At 36.8% G+C, this 24,254-nt stretch overlaps 1 protein-coding gene across 2 annotated transcripts in view; it reads right to left on the bottom strand.

The window, feature by feature from the left end:
• Positions 1-24,254, bottom strand: part of nlgn2b (neuroligin 2b) — a 70,588-nt gene that overhangs the window by 8,427 nt on the left and 37,907 nt on the right. For both annotated transcript variants that reach the window (XM_026219567.1, XM_026219566.1), the window contains exons 4-6: positions 23,474-23,527; positions 13,666-13,815; positions 1,096-1,281 (exon numbers count right to left, since the gene is read on the bottom strand). In XM_026219567.1, coding sequence (XP_026075352.1) covers positions 1,096-1,281; positions 13,666-13,815; positions 23,474-23,527 — 390 coding nt within the window. The remainder of the gene's footprint in view (positions 1-1,095; positions 1,282-13,665; positions 13,816-23,473; positions 23,528-24,254) is intronic.

The following is a 24,254-nucleotide window of genomic DNA, read 5'->3' as shown; positions in this document are numbered from 1 at the left end:
TCAACACAATAGGGCTTTGTTACTGGACTATTACCTGCAAAAGCAATTTGAAAAGCTTGGGTCTGATTGGTAAAAATCCAATGTAGTTACTGGAATTAAATCACACAATACCGAAGTTCTGAATCTACACACATAGATGCTTTAAGAAGCTAGGGAAAAATAATATATAACAATAAATGTTCTTAATTTAATTTAACAGTTCAGTTCTAAATTCTGTATTCAAGTACTCACCTTCATGTTGTTCCAAACCCTTTTCCAAAGTCCAAAGACTTTCATTCATCTTTGAAACCAAAACTGAGATATTTTAATGAAATCGGACAGATTTATGTCCTTCTGCTGAAAGACACCAAAAATGCTCATGTTTTTGAAAAAGTTCATCACAGACAAAAACATCGCAAAAATAATCCATATGAATCAATTGGTTTCTTCCAAGTCCTCTGAAGAGACATGATCACTCTATATGACTTAACAGCTTTAATTGAGACTTTTATTCACATCCATCGATGCACATACATACGCAGAGCAGAACTGGTAAGCGGAAACTCAGACATGCTTGTCTTGGGCTTAACACGTGTTAAGCAAACGCGCCTGAGCTTCCACAAATCCAATGAGGTTCGTTTTCACACATCACGTGGTAGGTTGAGCTTGTTTGAGTTTAGGCACATGAACAAGTAAATAAATAGATAAATGATTTGTGATGCACTTCAAATAATACATTGTGGAAATGCTTGTGTAAAAATACAGTTAAATATGAGCCTATTACAAGTAATGTATCATGTAATCAAAAGTGAAATTAAAATATATTTTAAATTGTATTAAAAAAACTATCTAGTATTCTTTCTCAAACAATTAATAAATGTTATTTTTTTGGTGACCTTTGTTAAAATCATGGCTCTCCAAATTTGGTCCAGGAGGGCCGGTGTCCTGCAGAGTTTAGCTCCAAATTGCCCCAACACACATCAAAGTTTCCAGCATGCCTTAATTAGCAAGTTCAGGTGTGTTTAATTAGGCTTGGAGCTAAAATCTGCATTAGTTTGGAGACCCCTGCTTTAAATGATGGGATTTTTTTAAGATCATGGTAACAGAGTTTCAAACCTTCAGAATGATGGGACAGGATGAGAAGGTTGACGCATGAGGCTCCAGCCCCGGAGCCAAATATGGTGATTCTCTCTGGGTCTCCCCCGAAGTGTCCGATGTTCTCGTTGAGCCATCGCAGAGCCTGAATCTGGTCCAGTAGCCCATAATTCCCCTTCGCAGACAGATCTCCAGTGCTCAGAAAACCTATGGAGAGTGAGAAAGTTAGACTGGAGATAAGATAACAGACAATGTGGACCAAAGGCATAAAAGACCATGATCAATACATTTTGACCAAGATCAAGCACTCGGAGGCAAAGAAGAGCAAAGTGCATTGGTAAACTGAAAGAATGAAGTAAGGCAGAGGACTGGTGCATTAATTAGTCATGTTCATTTGGGACTTCCATTTGAACTATTAATGTTAACAATATACTTGACATGGTCATGAATTATATAGGCTGACTTACAGTATATGACTTATACAACACTTGAATGTCATGATTGAATACTTTTTTTCTCACTGGATTTTAGTGTGTTAGCATTTTTATCAATGCTAAACAGTAAACAATAGTACATTAGAATTTTTGAAAAAATCTGTGAAAGTGAATAATTCAATGACTAAATTCTTATGTCTACACGAACATGACTCTGAGTCACTCATGGACAGGAAGGGTGACTGAAGAAATGAATGAACAAAACAGAACCGATTCTAAAGATTCATTTAATCGCTTAGTCATAAATTCTTTTAAAATTGCTCAAAACATAAAATATGTCTTCAATTACAGTATGAAATCTTTAGCAGAGCATATTATTTGAATGTCAATATTTAAAACACTTCTTTTTTTAATAAGATGGGTAAATTGATTGTAAAATGTATCATGTTTAACAATGCATACTGAAAAATATTATAATATAATGTATAATAAAGATATTATACATTGTATACTGCATGTTAGACATGAAAAAGTAAATCATTCAGTGGCCGATCATTCAATAAATCATTCAGTTACTCGAGTTGATGCCTACAGTAACGGTGACTGAACAAATGAATGAACAAATCAAAACCGATTAAAAATCGCATAAAAAAAGCATAAAAGCTTTAGCAGAAGATAATTATAATGTCAGTATTTAAAATACTTTTTTTTCTCATAGGATTGAAGTACATTTATTTGTAAAACTGAGCATGTTTATATTATTTCGTGTATACGGCACATTTTACAGTAAGTAGTACTTTTTGTTTTAAACAAATCTTTTACGCGAGTGGTTCAGTGCTAAAAATCACAGCTTACAGGAACAGTGACTGAACAAGTGAACGAATGAATCAAGTTGATTCAAATCATTCCATCCCTAGTTCATAAATCTACATATAATCGCTCAAAAACATAAGTGTCTTCAATTACAGTAGTTTTGGCGGAACACAATCTCTTCTGCAACGATCAAAGCTGTGAACCTCAGGGGTGCTGGGGTGGGTTTGATGCATTAACTGTTATCACTGCTGGTGAGACGAGCTTATTATCATCTTGTCAAGCCCATCTTTATGACGAGTCTAGCCGATTAGCTAGTTTAGACATTTGGACTGTTATTCTCTTGGTAGAAAGAGCTTAAGTGACCACATCCATATATGTGCTTCAAAACATTAGGCCCATATACCATTATGGAGATCTACGAATGATGCATGATATTGCTCATTAAAATGGGTTGTGTGAGGCTCTGGAGTCACGGTGTAAATGAGAACTAAAGAGTTTATGTAAGACTGTCTACTTTACTATTCTAACTGAACCGGTGATGCTCTGAAAACATGAAAATGTGGCGAGAAAAAGGGGAATTTCAAACATATTTCACATGTCTAAGAACCCACTCTTCAGACTGTGAAAGATAGGCTTCCTCTGGAATATTAAAGAAATGGGGAAAAGACACAAGAGGGCAAAAAGAGATAAAAATAGACCCGTACTTAAAAGCTATGTGCCCTCAGACCCAATAAAAGACGCAGTGAGTGTGACTGCGTGTGCGTGTGTGTTTTAGAGAAAGAGAAGCATGTCAAAGAAACTAAGAGGGATGAGTAGGGAAAAAGACAAACTGCCATGTTGTTTTCTGGAGTCAGGCCTGTGAGGAAGATGACAAGCGACAACATATGGCACATCATATTACAAAACAACACACAATAGGAAAACAGATCACACACTCGGCACCTCTACATGTAAAATGCTCTACTTGTGTGTCATAGATGGAGGGAAACACAGAAATAGAGCTCTTTGAAAATGCTCGTTACAGATGTTAAAAAAAGCTTTTGACGTCTAAAACTCCCAGAGGCCGATAATGACTTTGTTTTAAAGGATACTGCTGCATCTGCTACATACATTAACATGCAGTGCAAAATAGTAGCGTGTATTCACTACCGAAGGCATCATTATCATTAACCGTGCAATCGTTTCCATGACCAAATAAAACATTAGCAGTGATTAGCTTCAATTTGAAATAAATATAGTCTATATTTTTGCATCTTTCCTTGAAATATCACTTAAACTGCCATAAAAGGTTTGGGGGTTTGTAATTTATTTATTTTTTTACTCTATGTTCAAAACATTTTATTCATAGTATTAAAATATATGATTAGAAATGGAATCATTATTTATGTGTAAACCATTAAGATCAGTGTTGCGGCTGGTATTATTATTATTATACAGTTTTTTTTTTTTTTTTAGCTTTGGTACTATTTTGACAAGCAATTGTTAATTTTTCAAAACTCTTAATACTAATATCACAACAGATCAACAAAGTGCACTTTTTTCAAACATTCCAGTATATTTTCAATTGTATAAGTACTCACAAAGTATCCTTTTCACTACATAAAATAAGTGTTTCGTCTTTCTAAATGTCTCATTCACAGTAACTGTCTTTCATAAAGCTCTTACATTTATTCATTTGGCACAAGCTTTTATCCAAAGCGACTTACAGTTGAGGAATACTGTACAAAATATTAAAAAGCTAGGACAGGAGGAAAATAAGAGAACAGAAAGAGTGAAGGCATAGGATTTTCTTTCTTTCTTTTATTATTATTATTATTATTGGAGGCAGTTAGATGCTCACGGAAGAGATGAGTTTTCTGTTGTTTCTTGAAGATTGTGATGGATTCGGACGGGATTTTGTGCCTCTCTGCGATGGGATCATGAGCTGCCATTCGTTTACTGACCACAGGCTTCTGGAGGGGGTGTAGATAAGGAGAAAGTGGAGGCAGGGGGGTCTTACTATCAAACTTTTCATTTGCATGTCTTCTCATTCAGTTTAATACATCAGTCCATTATTACATCTAACCCATCGTTATGGTTAACCAGTGAATCATTTGGTGAATCTATAGATATTTATAGATATAGATTCTACAAATACATTTTTTAAAGAACTTGCTTGCAATTTACGGATAATCAAATGTAATGAATTATTTTGACACTATAAGTGATTTATCTTAAATGTTATCCACTGTTTTGAAAGTGTGTGTGTGTGTGTGGATCAGGGAAACCCTAAGATGACAAACTTTTAAATCCTTTTTGTAAATTTTTGTAAGGGTAGTTTTAGGTGTAGGGATAGAATATACAGTTTGTACAGTAAAAAACCCACCACGCCTAGGGAATATCACCATAATGATAGGAAATCCAGTTTGTGTGTTTGTGTGTGTATAGCCCCTTTCACACTGCCATTCCGGCAAATAAAGGGGTAAAGTGTTCCTGTAATTGTTTCCTGGTCGCTAGATTTGGCACTTTCACACTGCCAGCGATGACCCGGTATATGTGCGTGCTTTCACACACAACCCTTGAAGATCCCGTAACGACACGTGACATCAGCGCGTGACGTGTAATGTACGAGTCGACAAAGCTTGGCACGTTATACTTAAACTGAAGCAAGCAAACGATCTCAGTGTCAGCGCGGAAAGTGAGGAACTAACTGATCTCTGCTTCATTACAGTTTGCACTTATGTTTTCGTCGCGAATGTTGATCTTCCTTCAAAACAGCCGGTAAAAAAGTCGCGCGATAACGCGCGTCATCACTTCGATACCGAATTAGATCTGGCTTTTGTTCACACAGCGCTCGTTCCGGATCGATTACCGCAATGTTACTATGTCCCCGACCCGGGTTCGATTCGGTAATCAATTCCGGGACGTGGTTGCTTTCACACAGAAGGCGACCAGGCAATGTTACGGGAATATTGCGGGTCCGACGTGCAGTGTGAAAGGGGCTTATGTGTGTGTGTGCCTACTTTACCATATGTCCAAACCAACCAACAACAACCATTTGATGATATCCTCATTTGTAAAACTGTGTGCTTTGAAATTTGTGAACATATAGCAGGATACAAGGGAGAGAAACTGAGATGTATCAGAAGAAGGGAGACAGATGACATCAAATACAGCAAGCTTCATTACATTATGCCATGTGATACTTTATATAGAACCATTACCATCGTATAGACTGCACACTATACTATAACTCACCTTTCATCTGAAAAGTTCAGCTGAAGTATAGTTTTAGTCATATGGCACAGTGAGGACATTTACTGCATTGACAGTTAAACTCTGTTCTCGCTTAAAACCTTTTGGCCGTGTCAGACCTTCATCGCACATTTTGATAACAACATGGATAAATGCTTTGAGTTATGCAAGTTTGGTAATGTAAGTGTTAAATTATTGCATGTATCACTGTAATTATTTCAGCAACAAAGGTGATTTGAAACATACATATTGCATTGTTTGCTCTTGAATGAACTGATTGTTAAAGAGTTTTGAAAATACACACTTGTGAAAACAGTACTAAAGTGATTAAAATAATAATAAAACAATTTTGTAATAGAAATAAAAAAAGAAAATATTCAAAATATTAATAAATACTATAATAGTACACAAATAATACAAAATAACACAGATTAAGATTTTTTATTTACATTTTCTGATTTAAACAATTAATGAATCACAGGCTTAATGTTTTTTGAAAGAAGTCACTGTGTTCACCAAAGCTTAAATATTTTTTTTATATGTAATTTTTTTTTTATAAAAAAAAAATAGTATTATAATTTAATTAGTGCTGGGCGACGGTTCGAATTTTTTAAATCGTGGTTAATCACATGATGGTCTGCGATTAATCGCAATTAATCTCAGTGTTACACACAAAACTAATAATGCATTCAAAAGTAGTGTATTGTTCTGCTATATGAACAAAAGTGCAATAACATTTGTAACCTTGGACCACAAAACATAAGTAGCACAGGTATTTTTTTAGCAATAGCCAAAAATACATTGTATGGGTCAAAATTATAAATTTTTCTTTAATGCCAAAAATCATTAGGACATTAAGATCATGTTCCATTAAGCTATTTTGTAAATTTCCTACTGTATACTGTATATATCAAAACTTAATTTTTGATTTGTAATATGCATTGCTAAGAATTCATTTGGACAACTTTAAAGGCGATTTTCTCAGTATTAAGAATGTTTTTGCACCCTCAGATTCCAGATTTCCAAATAGTTGTATCTCGGCCAAATATTGCCTGATCCTAATAAACCATACATCAATAGAAAGCTTATGTATAAATCTCAATTTCGACTGGTTTTGTGGTCCATGGTCTGATTTGGTTTGCAAACAATTTAAACAAATATTGTGCTTTACATTCAGCATTCCTTTTACATAGTAGCAGTTAAAATATTTATATGAAATCTTAACTTATAACATTAATGTAATTAAATTAAATATTAAAACAAGCTATTTTCCACTGCCAGGACATTAAAGAAAATATTGAATTTTATTTTTTATTTTTTATAGTTTGTTATAGAAAAACAAGTTATTCTCAGAGTCCAGAGTCTCGATCATAACATTATAACATGCACCTATTAGAGACCTGCACGATCACAGGACCCATCGCTGCAGAGTGTGGCGCGGGACAACACTTGATGTGCGGTAAGAGAATTGTGTGTTTGGAGGATGCGGGAGAATAATTAGGGTGTGCTCACACTATGCAATTTTAACCCCCAAAGCCTGGTTCGTTTAACTAGTGTGATCTTCCCGTTTAGCAGTCCCTGGCTCGGTCGGAAGAGGTGGGCAAGAGTGCGGTTCAGTTATATATAGATCAGTGAGTGAGAGCGCTAACCGTGCCGGAGTGCAGGTCTTCTGATATGTGCTGCATGACTGCATGAATATTTCTGAGCAGCAAAAGTGATAGATGTGTACAGCAATATATTGTGAGAGGGACATGGGTTACTGCATACCATACGACTCAAAGAAAAATAACCGCTAACAAAATGGTGCACTCCACTGTGCTAACAGAAAATTCCTATTTCCCATTCATGAAGTTGTGATTACGAGCATGTTGCATTATTTTCTGCGTAACTGCGTAACTTGCCCAGCCTCAAAATTTTATTAATTACTTTCTACTTTACTATAAGTTGAAATGTCATTTTTTTCCTTTTTTAGCAGACATTACTAAAGTCTTCAGTCTCACATGATACTTCAGAAATACACCTCAAAAATACCTCAAAACGGTTGTGCAATATTACGTATTACCAACCCCAAACTACTGAACAGTAGTGCAGCGTTCACACCAAATCAAGTGCACAATTATGATGAGTTAGACTGTTAGACTGCCATAAGAATTGCATGAATTCCACCCTGACTGTTTATACTTAAGTTACACTGTAAAACATCAAATACATTTCTGTTTTATTGCCACATTAAAACACATAACAAAACAAAAATCAATACAGGTGATTTTTGCTGGTCATGCTCACCAAGAAAAACTAAATCTGGGAAAAAAAATAAATAAATAAATTTCAACATTTGTGGTGTGAACATAGCAGTATTGTCTAAATGACATTAATAGGGCAGGTAACTGATTGTGTGCTAACTCACATCATAAGCACCACCCTCACGAGTCAAGGGCAACCCGTAGAAAAAAAGACAGATTACGTATTCATCAAACTGCTGGATCAGGCCACCACAGGCGAGTCCCTAAAGATGAGTGAAGTCACCGAGTGCATTACAAATACAACTATAGTGCAAATTAATGGGGGAAGTGTGGACGTGAGGTCTTTTTATAATAGTCTCATATTAGGTGAGTATGAATTGTAAGGTGCTAAATCCTTGTTTGAGTATTCATACTGTGTGCAGCATGCCAATTTCCTTAGGCACGGGATACCCAGCTGACCTACTTAACTTGGTACTGTATCCTACAATGCAACCTACTAAACTTAACCTTCCATTTCTAATCTAACTTATTTAAAAGATTTGTAACATTTCTGATGTTTTTGTTGCAAGCAAGCAAGATTATAACTAAGATAACCAAAATTGTAATAGGAACCCCTAGTGTGGTCTGTGGGATGACTAGCACAGCCATTGGATAAATGGCCAATCAATCTGAAAACAGTGTTCAGGAATTGGCTGCTGAGGGTCCGTGGGTTTGACTGTCTTCGTATTAACCTCCTTCTGTTGAGCTGTTTGCTGTTGCCTGGTAACCAGCCACTTCTTCTTTCAGAGGGATGCATTTTAGAAGTGTGCAGACACAATGTTGAACGTTGCAAAAATGCAGTGATTATCCTAAACAGTCGGTTGCGTCCATATGTGTAACGGTATATCATATTACAATTTAGCAAAATTATCAGTCAAATGTTTTAACCCTGTGCACTGCTCTGATTCTCTTGCTAAGTTTCACTGCAAGCTGAGCGCTGAGCTGAATCTCCTGCAGACTTTGGTGCTGAGAGCCGCAGTTTGGAGATGGACTCGTGAATATGCATCATTCCAGTGAAAGACAGATCGGAGAGAGAGAGAGAGAGAGAGAGTAGCATACCAAAGTAGAAGAGGAGGTGAGAGGGCGGTGCAGGGGAAAAGATAGTTAGATAGATAATTTTATCAATAATTTTTTCTCTTCTCAAGCAGTAGTCAGTGTCATTCCTCCACAAATGCTTCTGTGTGCACAAAACATCTAAACCTCAGAGCCCCATTTGTCCTTTCCATTCCTCACAAGAATGCGTGTTTCTGTCACTACACTATTTGTATCTAAAACAAGCATAATGTTTGGTGAAGTATGGTAAAATAGTTAATCAGCTGTGCTTCACAGGGCTCCGCTGTTAGCCTACATCAATATCCCACAAACATAAAAACAATATTCTGTGTTGTGCACGGTTGCACCTTACAACAGGCTACAGACAACTAACCGCCGGTTTAACCAGAGAACGTACTGCTGAAAACAAAATTAGGCGACGAGAGGACATTTGTACCTCAAACAGAATTTAGTGATTAGCTAAAACTAATGAGCTTTGGCTTTTGATAATATTAGCCATCGGATTACAACTTCATCTCTTGACCATTAGCTCCCAACCTCACTTGACCAAAACAATGCAATGTAAACATTATGGAGAGCTAAACACTGTGCTTCAGTGTTTGTTTCATTTATACTTGAAGCAGGAGGGTGACGCATAGAAGTTATAACTTATGCCAGGAAATCCCTAATATGGGCAAAAGTGTCCAGATATCGCTGCAAATGTTTTTTCCTGATGAAATGTGAAGACAATACACATGATTGTGTCAGTATATGGTTCATATGTGTCTGACTTCCCCAGATAATAAAAAAAATAAAGTATATGAATAATGCAGTGCTTATTGACATATGCTATAATTTATTACAGCATAGAAGCTAAAAAAAAAAAAAAAAATCTTTCCTTGCTTTATCCTGTGATAAAAATTGAAAAAAGTGGAACTTCAAGCTTACTTTTTTTTCCAACAATACGTTTTCTTTGTACAAATTTCACTTAATGGTGGAGCTTTGAGCTTACTTTATCAGTAAGTCTAACCGAGTAGAGTAGATAGAATAGTATAAATTCATATAATGTAAAATTTAAAATTGTTAGAAATTGTCATGAGACCATGTATCAACTCCTGCCAATCGACGAACCACTTCTTTTGTCTCTATAATCGTTTACTCTGAAATAGAAATAAACAGGTCAAGTTAATCATGCTAAATCTTGACATTGATTGTCTGCAGAGGGTATAAAAACATGAGAATGTGTCCACTTTATTCAGATTTGTCAGTTACATGTGCAAAATCACCTTCTCCACTTCTCAGATACCAACACCACAAACATACATGGTTTCTCTTTGAATTTATAATTACGCGATTAGCGTCCACATCGAAAACTGAAATGCATTTGTGTTTCAAAAACACAAATATCTCAAATCAAACATCCTCAAGAGGTGCGCTGCAGAGCGTGAATCATAATTGAGGGATTCTGCTCTAGCTGGTGGTGAAAGTGTAAAAACTGCTGAAATAAATACTTGTGTGGAATTAGGAACCTAATTAGGGTAATCTGTTTCTTCAAATAGGACAGATTTGATGAAGGGCTGGTAGATGCAGAGAAAGAGAAAGCAAGCGAGGTGAGGGGGTAATGCGAACAGCAAAATGCAGGAAAAGCTTAGGCCCGTATAAGAAAATAGCACTAACCCACAAGGCCCATTGACAGCACATTCTCTCTTCCCCAGAGTTCATTAATTAGTTAATTAGTTAATTAGTCTGAGCAGATGGCTGTGGTACACAAATCAGCAGCTCTGAGGGGCAGCTGGGCAGAGATGGAAGGTAAGGCCGCCTCAGATCTGGAGAGAACTTCCACGTTGGTGGAGCGCTAATGCTAATGCAGATAGCCTGCCGCAGTACACAGCGCACATGTGCACGAGCACTCACAGCTCACTGTGGCCTTCTGCCATCCCCTCCTCAGAGCGTGTGTAAGGAATTTCAGATAAACGCACATGTGTATGAAGCTTCAGAAACACACAGGATACTGAAACCAACACTGTGTTTATGTGTGTGTGAGCAGCATTAGCATTGGTTTGAATGAATTCTTTGCTTCACTGCAGATTGAAAAAGGCGCTTCTGACGGTTATTTTTAGCATGTTCACATCTCCCCTCTGTCTCTATTCTTTCACTTGTTCTGTCTCTCTCTCCACCTCTCCCCCTTTCTCTGGCTCTCTTTAATTTTATCTCTCTTTTGCTGTGTAAAGGTGCATATAGCTCATACAGTTCTGGCTGGTCTCTGTGCACATGGGAGATGGATAGGGTCCAATTTTGTGCTAAACCTGCTCTTATGATGTGAGACACTGCTCTGTATCTTCTTTTTTTGCTTCCTTTGTGCAATTTATTTATTTTTGAAAATGCTTCATCCAGTCCAATCATCCAATGGGGCTGGAATGGCAAGACACAAACACATAATCCTCTTCCCTGCTATAGAAAAACCTGTTTAAAGCAGAATAGAGAGAAAGGGAGAGAGACAGATAATACACTGAAAGGTTACTCTTATTCATCCAAATACCTGCTAAAAATCATCTTTTGTGCAACCTTTCAGGGCAGTGCAGATGTATTTGTGTTTTTGTACAATATTGACTATACCACATACTCAGTGTATGCACATTTTTTTTTTTTGTATGCATGGATATCTGCTGACCACTTGCCAAAATGTGCAGTGTGTACTCTGTGGCACAATGTCAACCTTTTTTATTGACACTTATTTTTCATTTTATTATAATTTTTTTTTTTTTGACAAACTTCTATACTAAATGTTTTTACACAGACTAAAATTCTGGATTACATTTTTAAGGGCTATAGATTAAGTAACAGTGTATATTACAATGATTAAATGCATTTTTATTGGTTCACTATTGCCTAATGACCATTTAGTTAGAGGACCATTCCTTGTGTCATGACAAGAAAATCAGCATTAGTAATTTTGATTCGCTTTATATAAGCTTAAACTGTGTGAATCAATGCACTGATCTGAAACAGTTTTATTTCAGTTATTTAAATTTACCTTATTGCAGTTATTTGCCATAAATATTATATTATATTATATGGCTGAAATAATGGGACTTCTGATAAAATAATATTTTTAACTCAAGTTAATACATAAACACTTCATCACAATGCTTTTTTCTCTTACATCTCAGAATATTCTAGACACTATTCTACACTGAATCTTCTCTATTCGTACACAGGCTGAATGAGAATAGCTAATACAAGATGCGTTTGATCAGTGTATGAAATAAACACTTGAGAACACACACAGGCCAAAACTACTTCACTCTGTTTCATTTACATTCTTAGTCTGTTTAGATTTATATTCAATCTGTAATTCTTGAAGGTAAACTTAGCCTGGCCTTTTGCATTCATTATGCATTCATGGAAAAAGGCAGGCAAACCCTTCTCAGTGCAGAAACAACCCAAATACAGTTCTTTCACACTATGCATGAAACATTCCTTATGAATCTTTGATATGACACCTAAACCAAACTCGAAACTTAAGTGTACTTTAATGTTGTTACTACCAGCTAGGGAATTCAGTCATAATTGGGTCTTTTTTTACAGTTTAGTGCCACTTAAAGTGCAATATAGTTTTTCACTTCTCCCCGATTGGGTTATTGTAATTCTTATATCCTAAAATCACCTTTCAGTATCTTTAAATTGACAAAGAGCAGTACTCCACTTCTAGAGTTTCTGCTGTTTCTTCTTCCTGATTAAATTACTGTAATTCTTCTATTCCGGATGAGGCCATTTAATGTGTTAAAGTTGACGTAGAGTAGAGCACCATATCTAGATGCTAATAAAGAATAAAAATAAAAAATAAATGGAGAGAATAAAATCAATATTCTTCTAAAATCTCTCTGATGGCTTCATATAATTCACAAAATAGATTTTTAGCTCTATACAGTTGTACAACCACTACAACTTCCTCCCTTTCTTTTCATCACAACCTTTTCCTTTATGTTCTCTAAACAATAAATCAGCTTTATAGATGAAAAACCAGTTTAATAATTCAGGAACTAAATGAGAATAATGCTCCTTCTAAAACTCAATACACCAATTTTGATTTACTGTATTGTTCTTTAAATCAACTTAATATTCAAATATGAAGGTATATATACATATACAATCATATTTGGTTATTATTTATCATATTAAGAAAATCACTAGAATTATGAGCAATCCCTGCAATTCCGCACCAAAATTCAAGCCCTGTGTTAAATACTGTAAATACTGCACAAACATTCACACCTGAAATTTTATGGAATTTTTCACACAATATCACTCAAAATCTAATTTGCACTTACATTCAAAAATGGCATGTCAAGACATGTTGCAGCAGCTTTGGCATGAGAATCAATGACATTCGACTTCACTTATGCCAAATATGGTGCAACATTAATTGACGTGCCATGTTTAAAAGTATGAGTGAGATTTGACGTTCATTATGGTGGAGGGAGGGGGGGGGATTTTCAGCAAACTTTGACACTTTTATGATGCTTTTTATTTTATTTCGGAGCTTGACAGTCCATTTTGTCATTCAAAAAAGACAACCAGACCATACTGAAAACTATCTTCTTTCATGTGCCAAAGGAAGACCACATATAAGTTCAGAACATGGGGTGAGTAATCGATGACTGAAGTCTTGGTGTTAAATGTCATAAATACAATTTAAACTATCATAAGACAACAATGTTTAGCTCTTATGGTACGTGGAGACAATTATACACACAAATGGGGCATTAAAAGACTTGCTATAATGTTATACTCACCCAGAACGCCCAACCTGTAGTTCATAGTGACGACAATCACGTTTCCATAGGCAGCAAGAACACTTGCATCAAACATGTTTCCCGTTCCCTCCATGTATGAACCACCATGGATAAACAACATCACAGGCTTCTTCCGACGATCTCTTATATCTGTGTAAAACATAAACGTGCATAAAAATGATTAAGCTCAATGTTAACATATGTTATATAAAAACAGTAAAATAAACAGTAAAGACCTGCTTAGTGAGTAAACTGTGAAAGCCTGATATTATGCACTTAAAGGGATACTCCACCCAAAAATGTAAATCTTTTGATTAATTACTTACCCCCATGTCGTTCCAAACCTGTGAAAGCTTTGTTGATCTTCAGAACACAATTTAAGATATTTTGGATGAAAACCAGGAGGCTTATGACTGTGCCATCAGTGGTTCAACCATAACATTATGAAGCAACGAGAATACTGTTTGTAAGCTTAGAAAAAACAAAAATAACGACTAATGACTTTATTCAACAATTCCTTTGTCAACAGTCTCTTCTTTGTCTCTCCACATCACTCAAACTGCCTAAACCTTTCTGTGTCAGCCATGCCACAAGGATGCACTGTTTTCTTTCAATACAAAAACATGAATACATGTGGAAACACACACCTTTGTGGCGCAGCTGACAAGGGTGAAATGCTCGTTTTCATTCAATATCCTGTTAATCTTGAGTAGTACTGCATCCTTCATAACTCCAAAAACTCTTTAGTTTTATTATATTCATAAGAGAAAGATAGTCTGTACCGATTTTTCCCGGAAAACACGACCGACTGGAGGCGTGGCGTGTGGGCGGAGCTAAAGAATCACGAGCGCCAGTAGGCTTTTGCGTTGAGAGTGTTTGGAAGCTGACAATACCTTGAGAAAAAAAACATCATCCAAAACAAACCATGGCTAACAGTCAGATTCAGCCGTTTATTTATGATCCAGAATCAGATCCCGAGGCTGAAACTGAACGAGAGCAGCAGCAGCAACGACTCGCTCCGAGCGGGGCTCGAACCCGGGTCTCCGATGGGAGGCGGACGCACTAACAAGGAGGCAGAGATATTTTAAGCAGTTTTACTCACCGCCTGCGGTTCCAACACACGACCGTGACCCTTTTTCGTTGGGATTGCATCATCCTTAAGAAATAAACGATACGCAAATCCGTTGTCAAACTGGGCCTTGTTTGTAAAACAAGCATTTTCGAAATGCAGGGAACACTTGCACAACTCCGTTGATGCTCTGTAAAAATAAACTCCATCCACTGGTCCCTTAATGCTGTTTTTTCTTTGGTAATCTGTGCAGGGTTGTCTTGCCCTGGCAACCAAAAACACACTCCTTTTGTGACATTTCGCGACGCTCTCCCTCTGATCAGTGATTGTCTGTGCTCAGCCTCTCATTGCTCTGCTATACTGGAGCGCACGCTCTTCCGGGAGAAGTGCCCTTAGGACCCATAAAAGGAAATTCCCCTCCATCTAACGTCAAACAGAGCCATACTCGAAAAAAACTTTCCGAAACTTGTGACAAACCGGAAGGAGTATTTTTGGAACAGAAATACTCCTTCAAACGTACAACTTAATTTTTGAAACTTTGTCCATGTTTAGCATGGGAATCCAACTCTTTAACAGTGTAAAAAACTCAGTATGCATGAAATAGCATTTCACCACCCCCCTTTAAGCAGTTTACTTGGCAGTCTATGGGACAGTCACGACCCTCCTGCTTTTCATCCAAAATATCTTAAATTGTGTTCTGAAGACGAATAAAGCTTTTACAGGTTTGGAACGACTTGGGGGTAAGGTGATTAATGACAAAATGTTCAGGGTGGAGTATCCCTTTAAGAGCTCTTGATTACATAAAAAAAGATTGTTATTTTTAAACCATGCATGTTAAATTAAAAATTAAGAAATATATAGTTCATATATACTGCAGTTCAAAGGTTTGGGCTCAGTAAGATTTTGGCATGTTTTTAAAAGTCTGTAATGCGCACCAAGGCAGCATATACTTAATCAAAATTACAGCAAAAACAGTAGAATTGTGGAATAATATTATAATTTTAAATAATGATTTTATTGTTTTATACTTTTTAATATGTAATTTAATATGTAATCAGCCATTACTCTCATTCTAACAAGCTGATTCGGTTCTCAAGAAACATTTCTGATTATAATCCTATTATATTATTATTGCCTATTATTATTTCATATTTTGTTGAAACCGGTTGTGCTGCGTAATATCTTTGTGAAAATCTATTAATGAATACAAAGTTCACAGTAACAGAATTTATTTGAGATTTAAATAAATTATTAGAAACATATTTTCTTATATTCGTATTAATATATTAAGTATTCATTTCTTTCTAATTTTTTTTCTAATCTTACCAACCCATAATTTAATGGTATTGTATTTAACATCACAAATGTACAGTAGAGATATAGATTAATGCAGGAATTGTCTATTTGCTGTAATTTGTAAAATAATAAGGTATATGAACACATTTGATCCTTGTTTAGAGTGCTGATGCCCCAGTTTTTTAGTTAGAAGATATGTTAGGATTAGAACAACAGCTTACTGTTTATTATATTCTACACAGTGTTCACACTGTATACTGCCTACTATTTTTCTAAAAAAAAAAAAAGATTGTGGAAAAGTATTAATAGTGTGTTACCATTTGATGGTCAGATCAAATAATGACTCAAGGAAGAGAAGCTAAAAAACAGTGGTTGATATTGCTTCCAGTTCACTAGTCACTCTTAAAATAGAAGGTCAGGTTGAGCGCACTGCATTATGGGATACTCTACTTTGTGAGTTCTGTAAGTGCTGTTGCATATGGCATATAATGGCAAATTTAGTAGGTCATACCGCAGAAGTAGAATAGCATGTTAGCACACGATTCCTGACCACATGCTCAATCGTCTCCTCGCACTCTGGGATCATTTGTCATTTCGCCTGCCTTGCATTTGCTCATCATTTCTGCACACTGCTGGCACAATCTGTCTGTTTCTCTTCCAAAACACTGTTGCTTCTGTATCTCTGTATCAGTTAGTATACAGTGTGTGTGTTTCTCTCTTTCTCCTCTCAGTGTACTTGGAATACAAAAGCTCCAATAGGTCAGATTGGTCTTTTGACCCTCTTCCATCATCTAACATATTGGATTCCCCTCTAGGTGCTGCAATGGTAGAGTCCCTACCTTTCGCACTAAATCGTTTGGTACCTTCTCTGTCCTTCGACCACATCTGAATTCCCCCATTGCAAGTCTCCAGATATGTATAGTATATTCTGTCTGTTTTAGATTCACATCTATATGTACTGGTTAATGGTAAAGGATGTTCCCTTGTTTTTGAGTTGCACATGCTCAAGCATATATACATATGCTCTCAGAGATGCTTGTGTGTGTATGAATGTGTGTGAGTGCGAGGGCATTCAGAGATGTCCAGTTAGCCAGTGCTTCTGTGGTGTGCAAGCGCTGTAGATAATTCATATGAAAACCAGACCATGCAGAAACATAAATAACTTCCACGACATCTGTTTACCCCGAGAGAGAAGGAGGGGGTCTGAGAGAAAGAAAGCGAGTGGGTGAGAGAGATGGGGGATATCATAAAAGCAAGGGGGAGACAGATAAAGAGAGAGAGAGAGAGAGAGAGAGAGACAGGAAGAGATCGAGATGTGAAAAGGAAATGGCACACAAAAAAAGAATAAAATAAAAGTTACACAGACCAAGGTCCTTTCACGGACACACAAAATCACACACACACAGGCAGCTGTGATGCTGAGTCGCTATGGAAACTGCCTCATCTCTCTCTCTCTGTCTAATAGAAGCTCACCAGCACTGACTCACTCATGCCTGTTGCCACGGAAACAAATTCTACGCACGTATTTGCACGCCTGCCTGCATCACCACCTGAATCTCGGGTTAAAAACGCATTACAGCGACTGCACCCTCAAACACACTTTTTCATCTTAATCTTTGCATGCACACAAACACCTCTTCTTGTAGACAGAGATATCTCTTCATACAAACAAACACACACGTCACACAAAACCTATGTGCAATCACGCGTGAACATGCTTTGCACACTCGTGCACAAGTACGGGCACTCGTATGAACACATTTCTGGGTTCACTTTTGTGTGCTGAGACCAATGGAAATATATAAATAAAGTTCAATTATCCCAGTTTTAACAGAATGTCTCTTTCACACAAGACTAATATTAGACTGTTAGATTTATCTTTGATACGTGTTGTTTCACACCCTCGACGCAGCTGAACGGTGTAAGAGTTACTTGGTAGATGTTGGCGTTGAAGCAATGACACCTCCGATTCAGCCAATCAGATAGGACTGGGTGGATCAAGTGTGCTGTTCACAGCCAATCAGATGATGGGACCTCTTTTTCAGGATGGAACTGCTTTTTGTGTCATCGTGAAGCAACACCATGATACCCGTAGGAAAGACAAATCACAATTCACACTTGTTTCTCCAAGGCATCATTGCAATTAAATGGAGAGCTAGCGGGGATTTAAGGTATAGTAATCTTATACTGTATGTGCAATAACATTCAAAAATGTTCAGAGAATGTTTTAAAAGAAAAGTTTACTTTTATTTATTAATCTTGGAGTGACAGTTAATACATTTATAATACTAATTTCTTCTCTACAAATTCCTACTCTAAATAAATGCTAACATTGATAATGATCAGAAATGTTTCTTGAGCAACAAATAAGCTTATTCAAATGAATTCTAAAGGGTCATATAACACGGAAGACTGTAGTAATGCCTGCTGAAAATTCAGTTTTGAATCACAGGAATAATTTACATTTCATAGAAACATTTCATTGTTTACGTATGACTTCAGAAGACTTGGAATAGTGCAGATGAGTCATTTGGACTGCTTTTATAGAGCCTGAGCTTTGGCAACTTCTCAATTTCACTGCATGGAGCAGCTCGTACATTCGGCGAAACATCTTCTTTTGCGTTCCAAGCAAGCAAGAAACTTTGGAAGTACATAAGCATGAGTAGATTATGCTTGGGTTTGTCAATAATACTGAACAAGTGTAGAATCAAATATTGTAAAAACAGATTTCTCCAAGCAGACTTTTTCTTTTCCCTGCTGCGGTATTGGGATATTTTTTGTGTGTGATGCATCGAAGAGAAGCACACAGAATCCACAAACATCTTATCTGGGACAACCCAGCTTACGAATCCATGAGAATAATCTTGTGTGTGTGTGTGTGTGCGTGTGCATGTGTATAAGTGAGGGAATAATGGGGAGACACAGGAAGAGAGAGAGAGACCATATGCAATGCATTAGCCTCAATATGGGATGGAAAGAGTTTGAAATAAAGCGAGAGAGAGAGAGAGCGAGAGCGAGAGAGAGAGAGTGAGAGAGCAAGCACAACGCCCAGATCCTTTCAACAGAGGCCTTAGTATCCTGTCCGCATCAAAACATCCTCAAAATACAAGAACGCTATTCTGTCTCTCCTCCTCCATGCCTGCATCTCTCTCTCTTCCTCTCCTATGCCGCACCTCCCCCTCCCTCTTTCCCTTGATCTCCTGCTTTTCCTTTTACTCTCTCCCCCTCTCCTCAACTCTCTGCCTCTCTGCTCTCATTATGGGACTTTCTACACCTCTCCAGCTTTTTGTTCTTTTCCGTCAGGGCTTTTCTCAGTGTTATTTACAGGAAAGTAAAGCAGAGAAACAGGTGAACGTGAATGGGACTCGACGGATCCCCGTGAGCCACTGGCTCTTGTATGTCGTGAGCAAATACGCTACCTTTTTGAGCCACAACCATCCCTCCCATCTTGTTTCTGTCTGCCGCCCACACATCTTCTCTCGCTTTCAAATCTCTATGAATCTCGTTTCATCATATACTAGTCTTTATCATGAGATTTTTTTTTTAGCAATCTTTCCCCCTCTGTGCTCTCAAATTGGTGATCTGAGCGTACCCCCTCTCCTCTTCTCTTTTGCTCTCCTCCTTTCCTCCATCACTGCTGCGTGTTTCCTCTCCTCTTCTCTCCCGTGTTCAGAGACGCAAAATTGGATTAGCTGGCAGTGTCTCTATTTAAACCTCTGCAATTAGAGACGCCCGGATTCTGAGAACTGTGAACACAAGCCCTGCACATGCACAGACATATGTGCTATAAAGAGTGAAAGTCATTTCAAATGGAAAGAGCATAAGCATGGAGTAACGATAAACGCCTGCTAATTGTTCCATTGTCTATTACCTTAATATGCAGGTCCTTCTCAAAAAATTTGCATATTTTGAAAAAGTTCATTATTTTCATTCATTGCACACCAACTGACATATTTCAGGTCTTTTATTGTTTTAATACTGATGATTTTGGCATACAGTTCATGAAAACCCAAAATTCCTATCTAAAAAAAAATTGCATATTTCATCCGACCAATAAAAGAAAAGTGTTTTTAATACAAAAAAAGTCAACCTTCAAATAATTATGTTCCGTTATGCACTCAATACTTGGTCGGGAATCCTTTTGCAGAAATGACTGCTTCTATGTGGCGTGGCATGGAGGCAATCAGCCTGTGGCACTGCTGAGGTGTTATGGAGGCCGAGGATGCTTCGATAGCGGCCTTAAGCTCATACAGAGTGTTGGGTCTTGTGTCTCTCAAGTTTCTCTTCACAATATCCCACAGATTCTCTATGGGGTTCAGGTCAGGAGAGCTGGCAGGACAATTGAGCACAGTAATACCATGGTCAGTAAACCATTTACCAGTGGTTTTGGCAATGTGAGCAGGTGCCAGGTCGTGCTGAAAAATGAAATCTTCATCTCCATAAAGCTTTTCAGCAGATGGAAGCATGAAGTGCTCCAAAATCTCCTGATAGCCAGATGCATTGACCCTTCCCTTGATAAAACACAGTGGACCAACACCAGCAGCTGACATGGCACCCCAGACCATCACTGACTGTGGGTACTTGACACTGGACTTCAGGCATTTTGGCATTTCCTTATCCCCAGTCTTCCTCCAGACTCTGGCACATTTATTTCTGAATGACATGCAAAATTTGCTTTCATCCGACAAAAGTACTTTGGACCACTGAGCAACAGTCCAGTGCTGCTTCTCTGTAGCCCATTTCCTGCACACACCTGTGCATGGTGGCTCTGGATGTTTCTACTCCAGACTCAGTCCACTGCTACCGCAGGTCCCCTAAGGTCTGGAATCGGTCATTCTCCACAATCTTCCTCAGGATCCGGTCACCTCTTCTCGTTGTGCAGCGTTTTTTGCCACACTTTTTCCTTCCCACAGACTTCCCACTGAGGTGCCTTGATACAGCACTCTGGGAACAGCGGTTTTGAGTAATGAACCAGGCTGGGAGTTTTTAAAAGCCTCAGGAATCTTTTGCAGGTGTTTAGAGTTAATTAGTTGATTCAGATGATAAGGTTAATAGCTCGTTTAGAGAACCTTTTCATAATATTCTAATTTTTTGAGATAGGAATTTTGGGTTTTCATGAGCTGTATGCCAAAATCATCAGTATTAAAACAATAAAAGACCTGAAATATTTCAGTTGGTGTGCAATGAATCTAAAATATATGAAAGTTTAATTGTTATCATTACACTATGGAAAATAATGAACCTTCTCACAATCTGCACATTTTTTTTAGAAGGAACTTTATATATATATATATATATATATATATATATATATATATATATATATATATATATATATATATATATATATATATATTGTACATTTACATGGATTAATCGACTGTTCAAATTATGTAAAAAAAATAAATAAAAAAAATATATATATAAATGATAGAAATAACTACCTATCCATATGTCCATGGATTTATAAATTCATTGTGTTGTTTCACATTTCTTTCTTCCATGGAATGCAAATCTTGTTCTTATTTAGTGGATTTATTCAGTTTATTCAATTTATTCATGAACAATTTATTCAGAATGGCTTTGTGAACTGAATCAACTGATTCATTTGAAAGAGTCAAAAGACTCATTTGCTTGTGAAATGAATGTTGTTGCTTCAGTAATGAAGTGAGAAAGGAGATATGCCTTGGTTGAGATAGTTGCCTGAGTGTCAGGGGCATAAGACAATCAAAACAGTAAACACTTTGAGAGTTTTGAAGTCATCATCTGATTGGTTGAATTCTACAGGATTTCCAGGAGATTTGTGTGTCACGATCTTCAATGATCTGCCTGGAGACAAATTCATTATGATGCCATTGAAAGCTGGAGGCTGCCTTTAGCCTTCAGGTCTGACTACCTGAGACTAGGGTTTAGGCAGATTTTCAATGCATAACATGTTGGTCTATTTCTAACACAAAGTATTAATTAATTTACCGACTTATTTATTTTGATTGAAGTAATTCATATAGGTTTGGCATATCATGCCAGTGAGTAAATGTTTTTTGGTTGAACTTGAAGAAGGCAAGACATATACTTTTATGGTAAATTACAGAAAGTATAATGTTCTACCCACTTGTAAAGAACAAGTCCCTGTGTGATGCTTTGAGCTACTAAAAGAGTCATATTCCTTATCATTTCTTTTAGTACCTATTTACATGTTGTGTTTAGATAATTAAAAAATGCATACCTTTTATACATGTTTGTGGTTCATGTTAAGGCCATTTCTTTTATGAACCCATCATCATCATTTGTGTGAACTCATCATATATATATATATATATATATATATATATATATATATATATATATATATATATATATATATATATATATAGTCTACTGTCATCAACTACAAAATATACAGGCATCAAATGCTGTCACTGTAAATCTGTGAATTTCTGGCAACCACAATTTCTTCTCCTGAACACCACACAGAAACACACATTTTGTGGAAACCATGAAAGAGTGTTACATAGAGTGATTTACAACCAATCAACCTTTGCAAGAACATCCACACACACACAGATTATGTTATAAACACACATATACACAACAAGCGCAAAATTATCAAAATCTGCCAAATAAGATCAGTGCAATTATTTAGAAATTTTTTATGTATATAATTTTGTCAATGTTAAGATATAATATTAAAGGCACAATATGTAATTTTCAAAATATTTAAAGACCAAGTATCATAGTTTCATCCTAAATACGTTTCAAAGTTCTGTTATAATGTTACTCTGTGCAGTCGTCACCGCTCTATTAAAATGCACAACATATTAAAGCTTCTTTGGTATTTCCATATGTTTCGAGGGGGTTATGATGTCATTGCCAGGCGGCACAAAGACAAACGGTGTCACGGTCCGTGTCACTAGTTAAAATGGCTTATTTCTCTGGATTCAAACATCCTTTGAAAAATTTGGGGTAATGTAAGAACACAAGTCAGCTAAATACATAACACTATTCTAGTGCTTTTTGGATATTTTAATAAAAAAAATCTTACATATTGTGCCTTTATTATTATTTAGTTTTAAATACTATTTGAATATTCAGAATACAAAAACTTTCTCTGCTCCCAAAAGCAATAAATCCAGCCTGTTGTCTTTTACAGACTTACTGCATTAGCTACTTTACTGCATTCTCAGCTGGATGCATGTCAGCCAATGAAATTGCACTAAATCACAGGGGGCTGATGGGATTTGTAGTATATTGATTTCTAGCTAATCCTTTGCCATTCATCAAAAAGGACCCAAAACATGTAATGAAATCCTAATAACCACTGACGGGAGATTATTGATTATTGTAATATATGCTTGAGCATATGTATGATCAAATGTACCCCCCCCCCCCCAATAAAAAGAGTGAAAAACAAGACAAAAAGGGAAAAACATGCAAGAAAAATACCTTCGTCCCTCGGTCTGTTCATCGAAGACTCATCGTGTTTTTTTGTGAGTGGACCTGGGGTTAAGACAAAAAGGGGGGGAAAGAGAAAAGACAAAATTCAAAAAGGTTTTACTGCGCTTAAACAAAAAGATCAAAAAATTCCAAATCAGCAAAACAAGAAAAATGACTAGCAAGAGATCATGTGTCCCAATTTAAAAGAAGAATCCAAAACAGCAGCCAAAGCAGCAGAGCAAAACAGACAATAAACTCATAGAAATAGAAAGAGAGAGAAACTGATGGTGGTGACACTTTCTAACTTCCCTACTACCAGCTACGATGTCTCTTTTCTTCCTCAGTTTTCCCTTCCACACTCACTCATTCTCTATATGTCAGGCATTCATTGACAAATGTTCAGCCATCTTTCTTTATGCCCAGAGAGAGAAAGTGATGAGACATGTGGAAGCACTGTAGCAAAGCTGCGTTTAGTGCAATGGCCCTCAGGAGTCCTCCGTCTTAATGTCCTGTGGGACAGTAACTCCCCCTCACAGGATGAGACTGCTGAAACTGTGATCTCTCTTTTCCTGTCTTACAAACAAACAAATAAACAAACAAACCTGTTGTGTAATGCTCTCAAGACAGCATCTGCCAAGGACATACATTTATATCTATAAATGAATATTTTATCCGTTCAAATTTCCAAACAGTATAAGCATCTTGTGCAAAGTAGAATTTGAAGTCAAAAGGGTTTACTGTCTTTTTTTCACACTGCAGAGCAACGAACAAAAATAAAAAAGTGGAATAC

The sequence above is a fragment of the Carassius auratus genome, chromosome 35 (genome assembly GCF_003368295.1).
Source record: "Carassius auratus strain Wakin chromosome 35, ASM336829v1, whole genome shotgun sequence".
In the NCBI taxonomy this organism is placed as follows: domain Eukaryota; kingdom Metazoa; phylum Chordata; class Actinopteri; order Cypriniformes; family Cyprinidae; genus Carassius; species Carassius auratus.
This window is presented reverse-complemented; position numbering and strand designations above follow the sequence as displayed.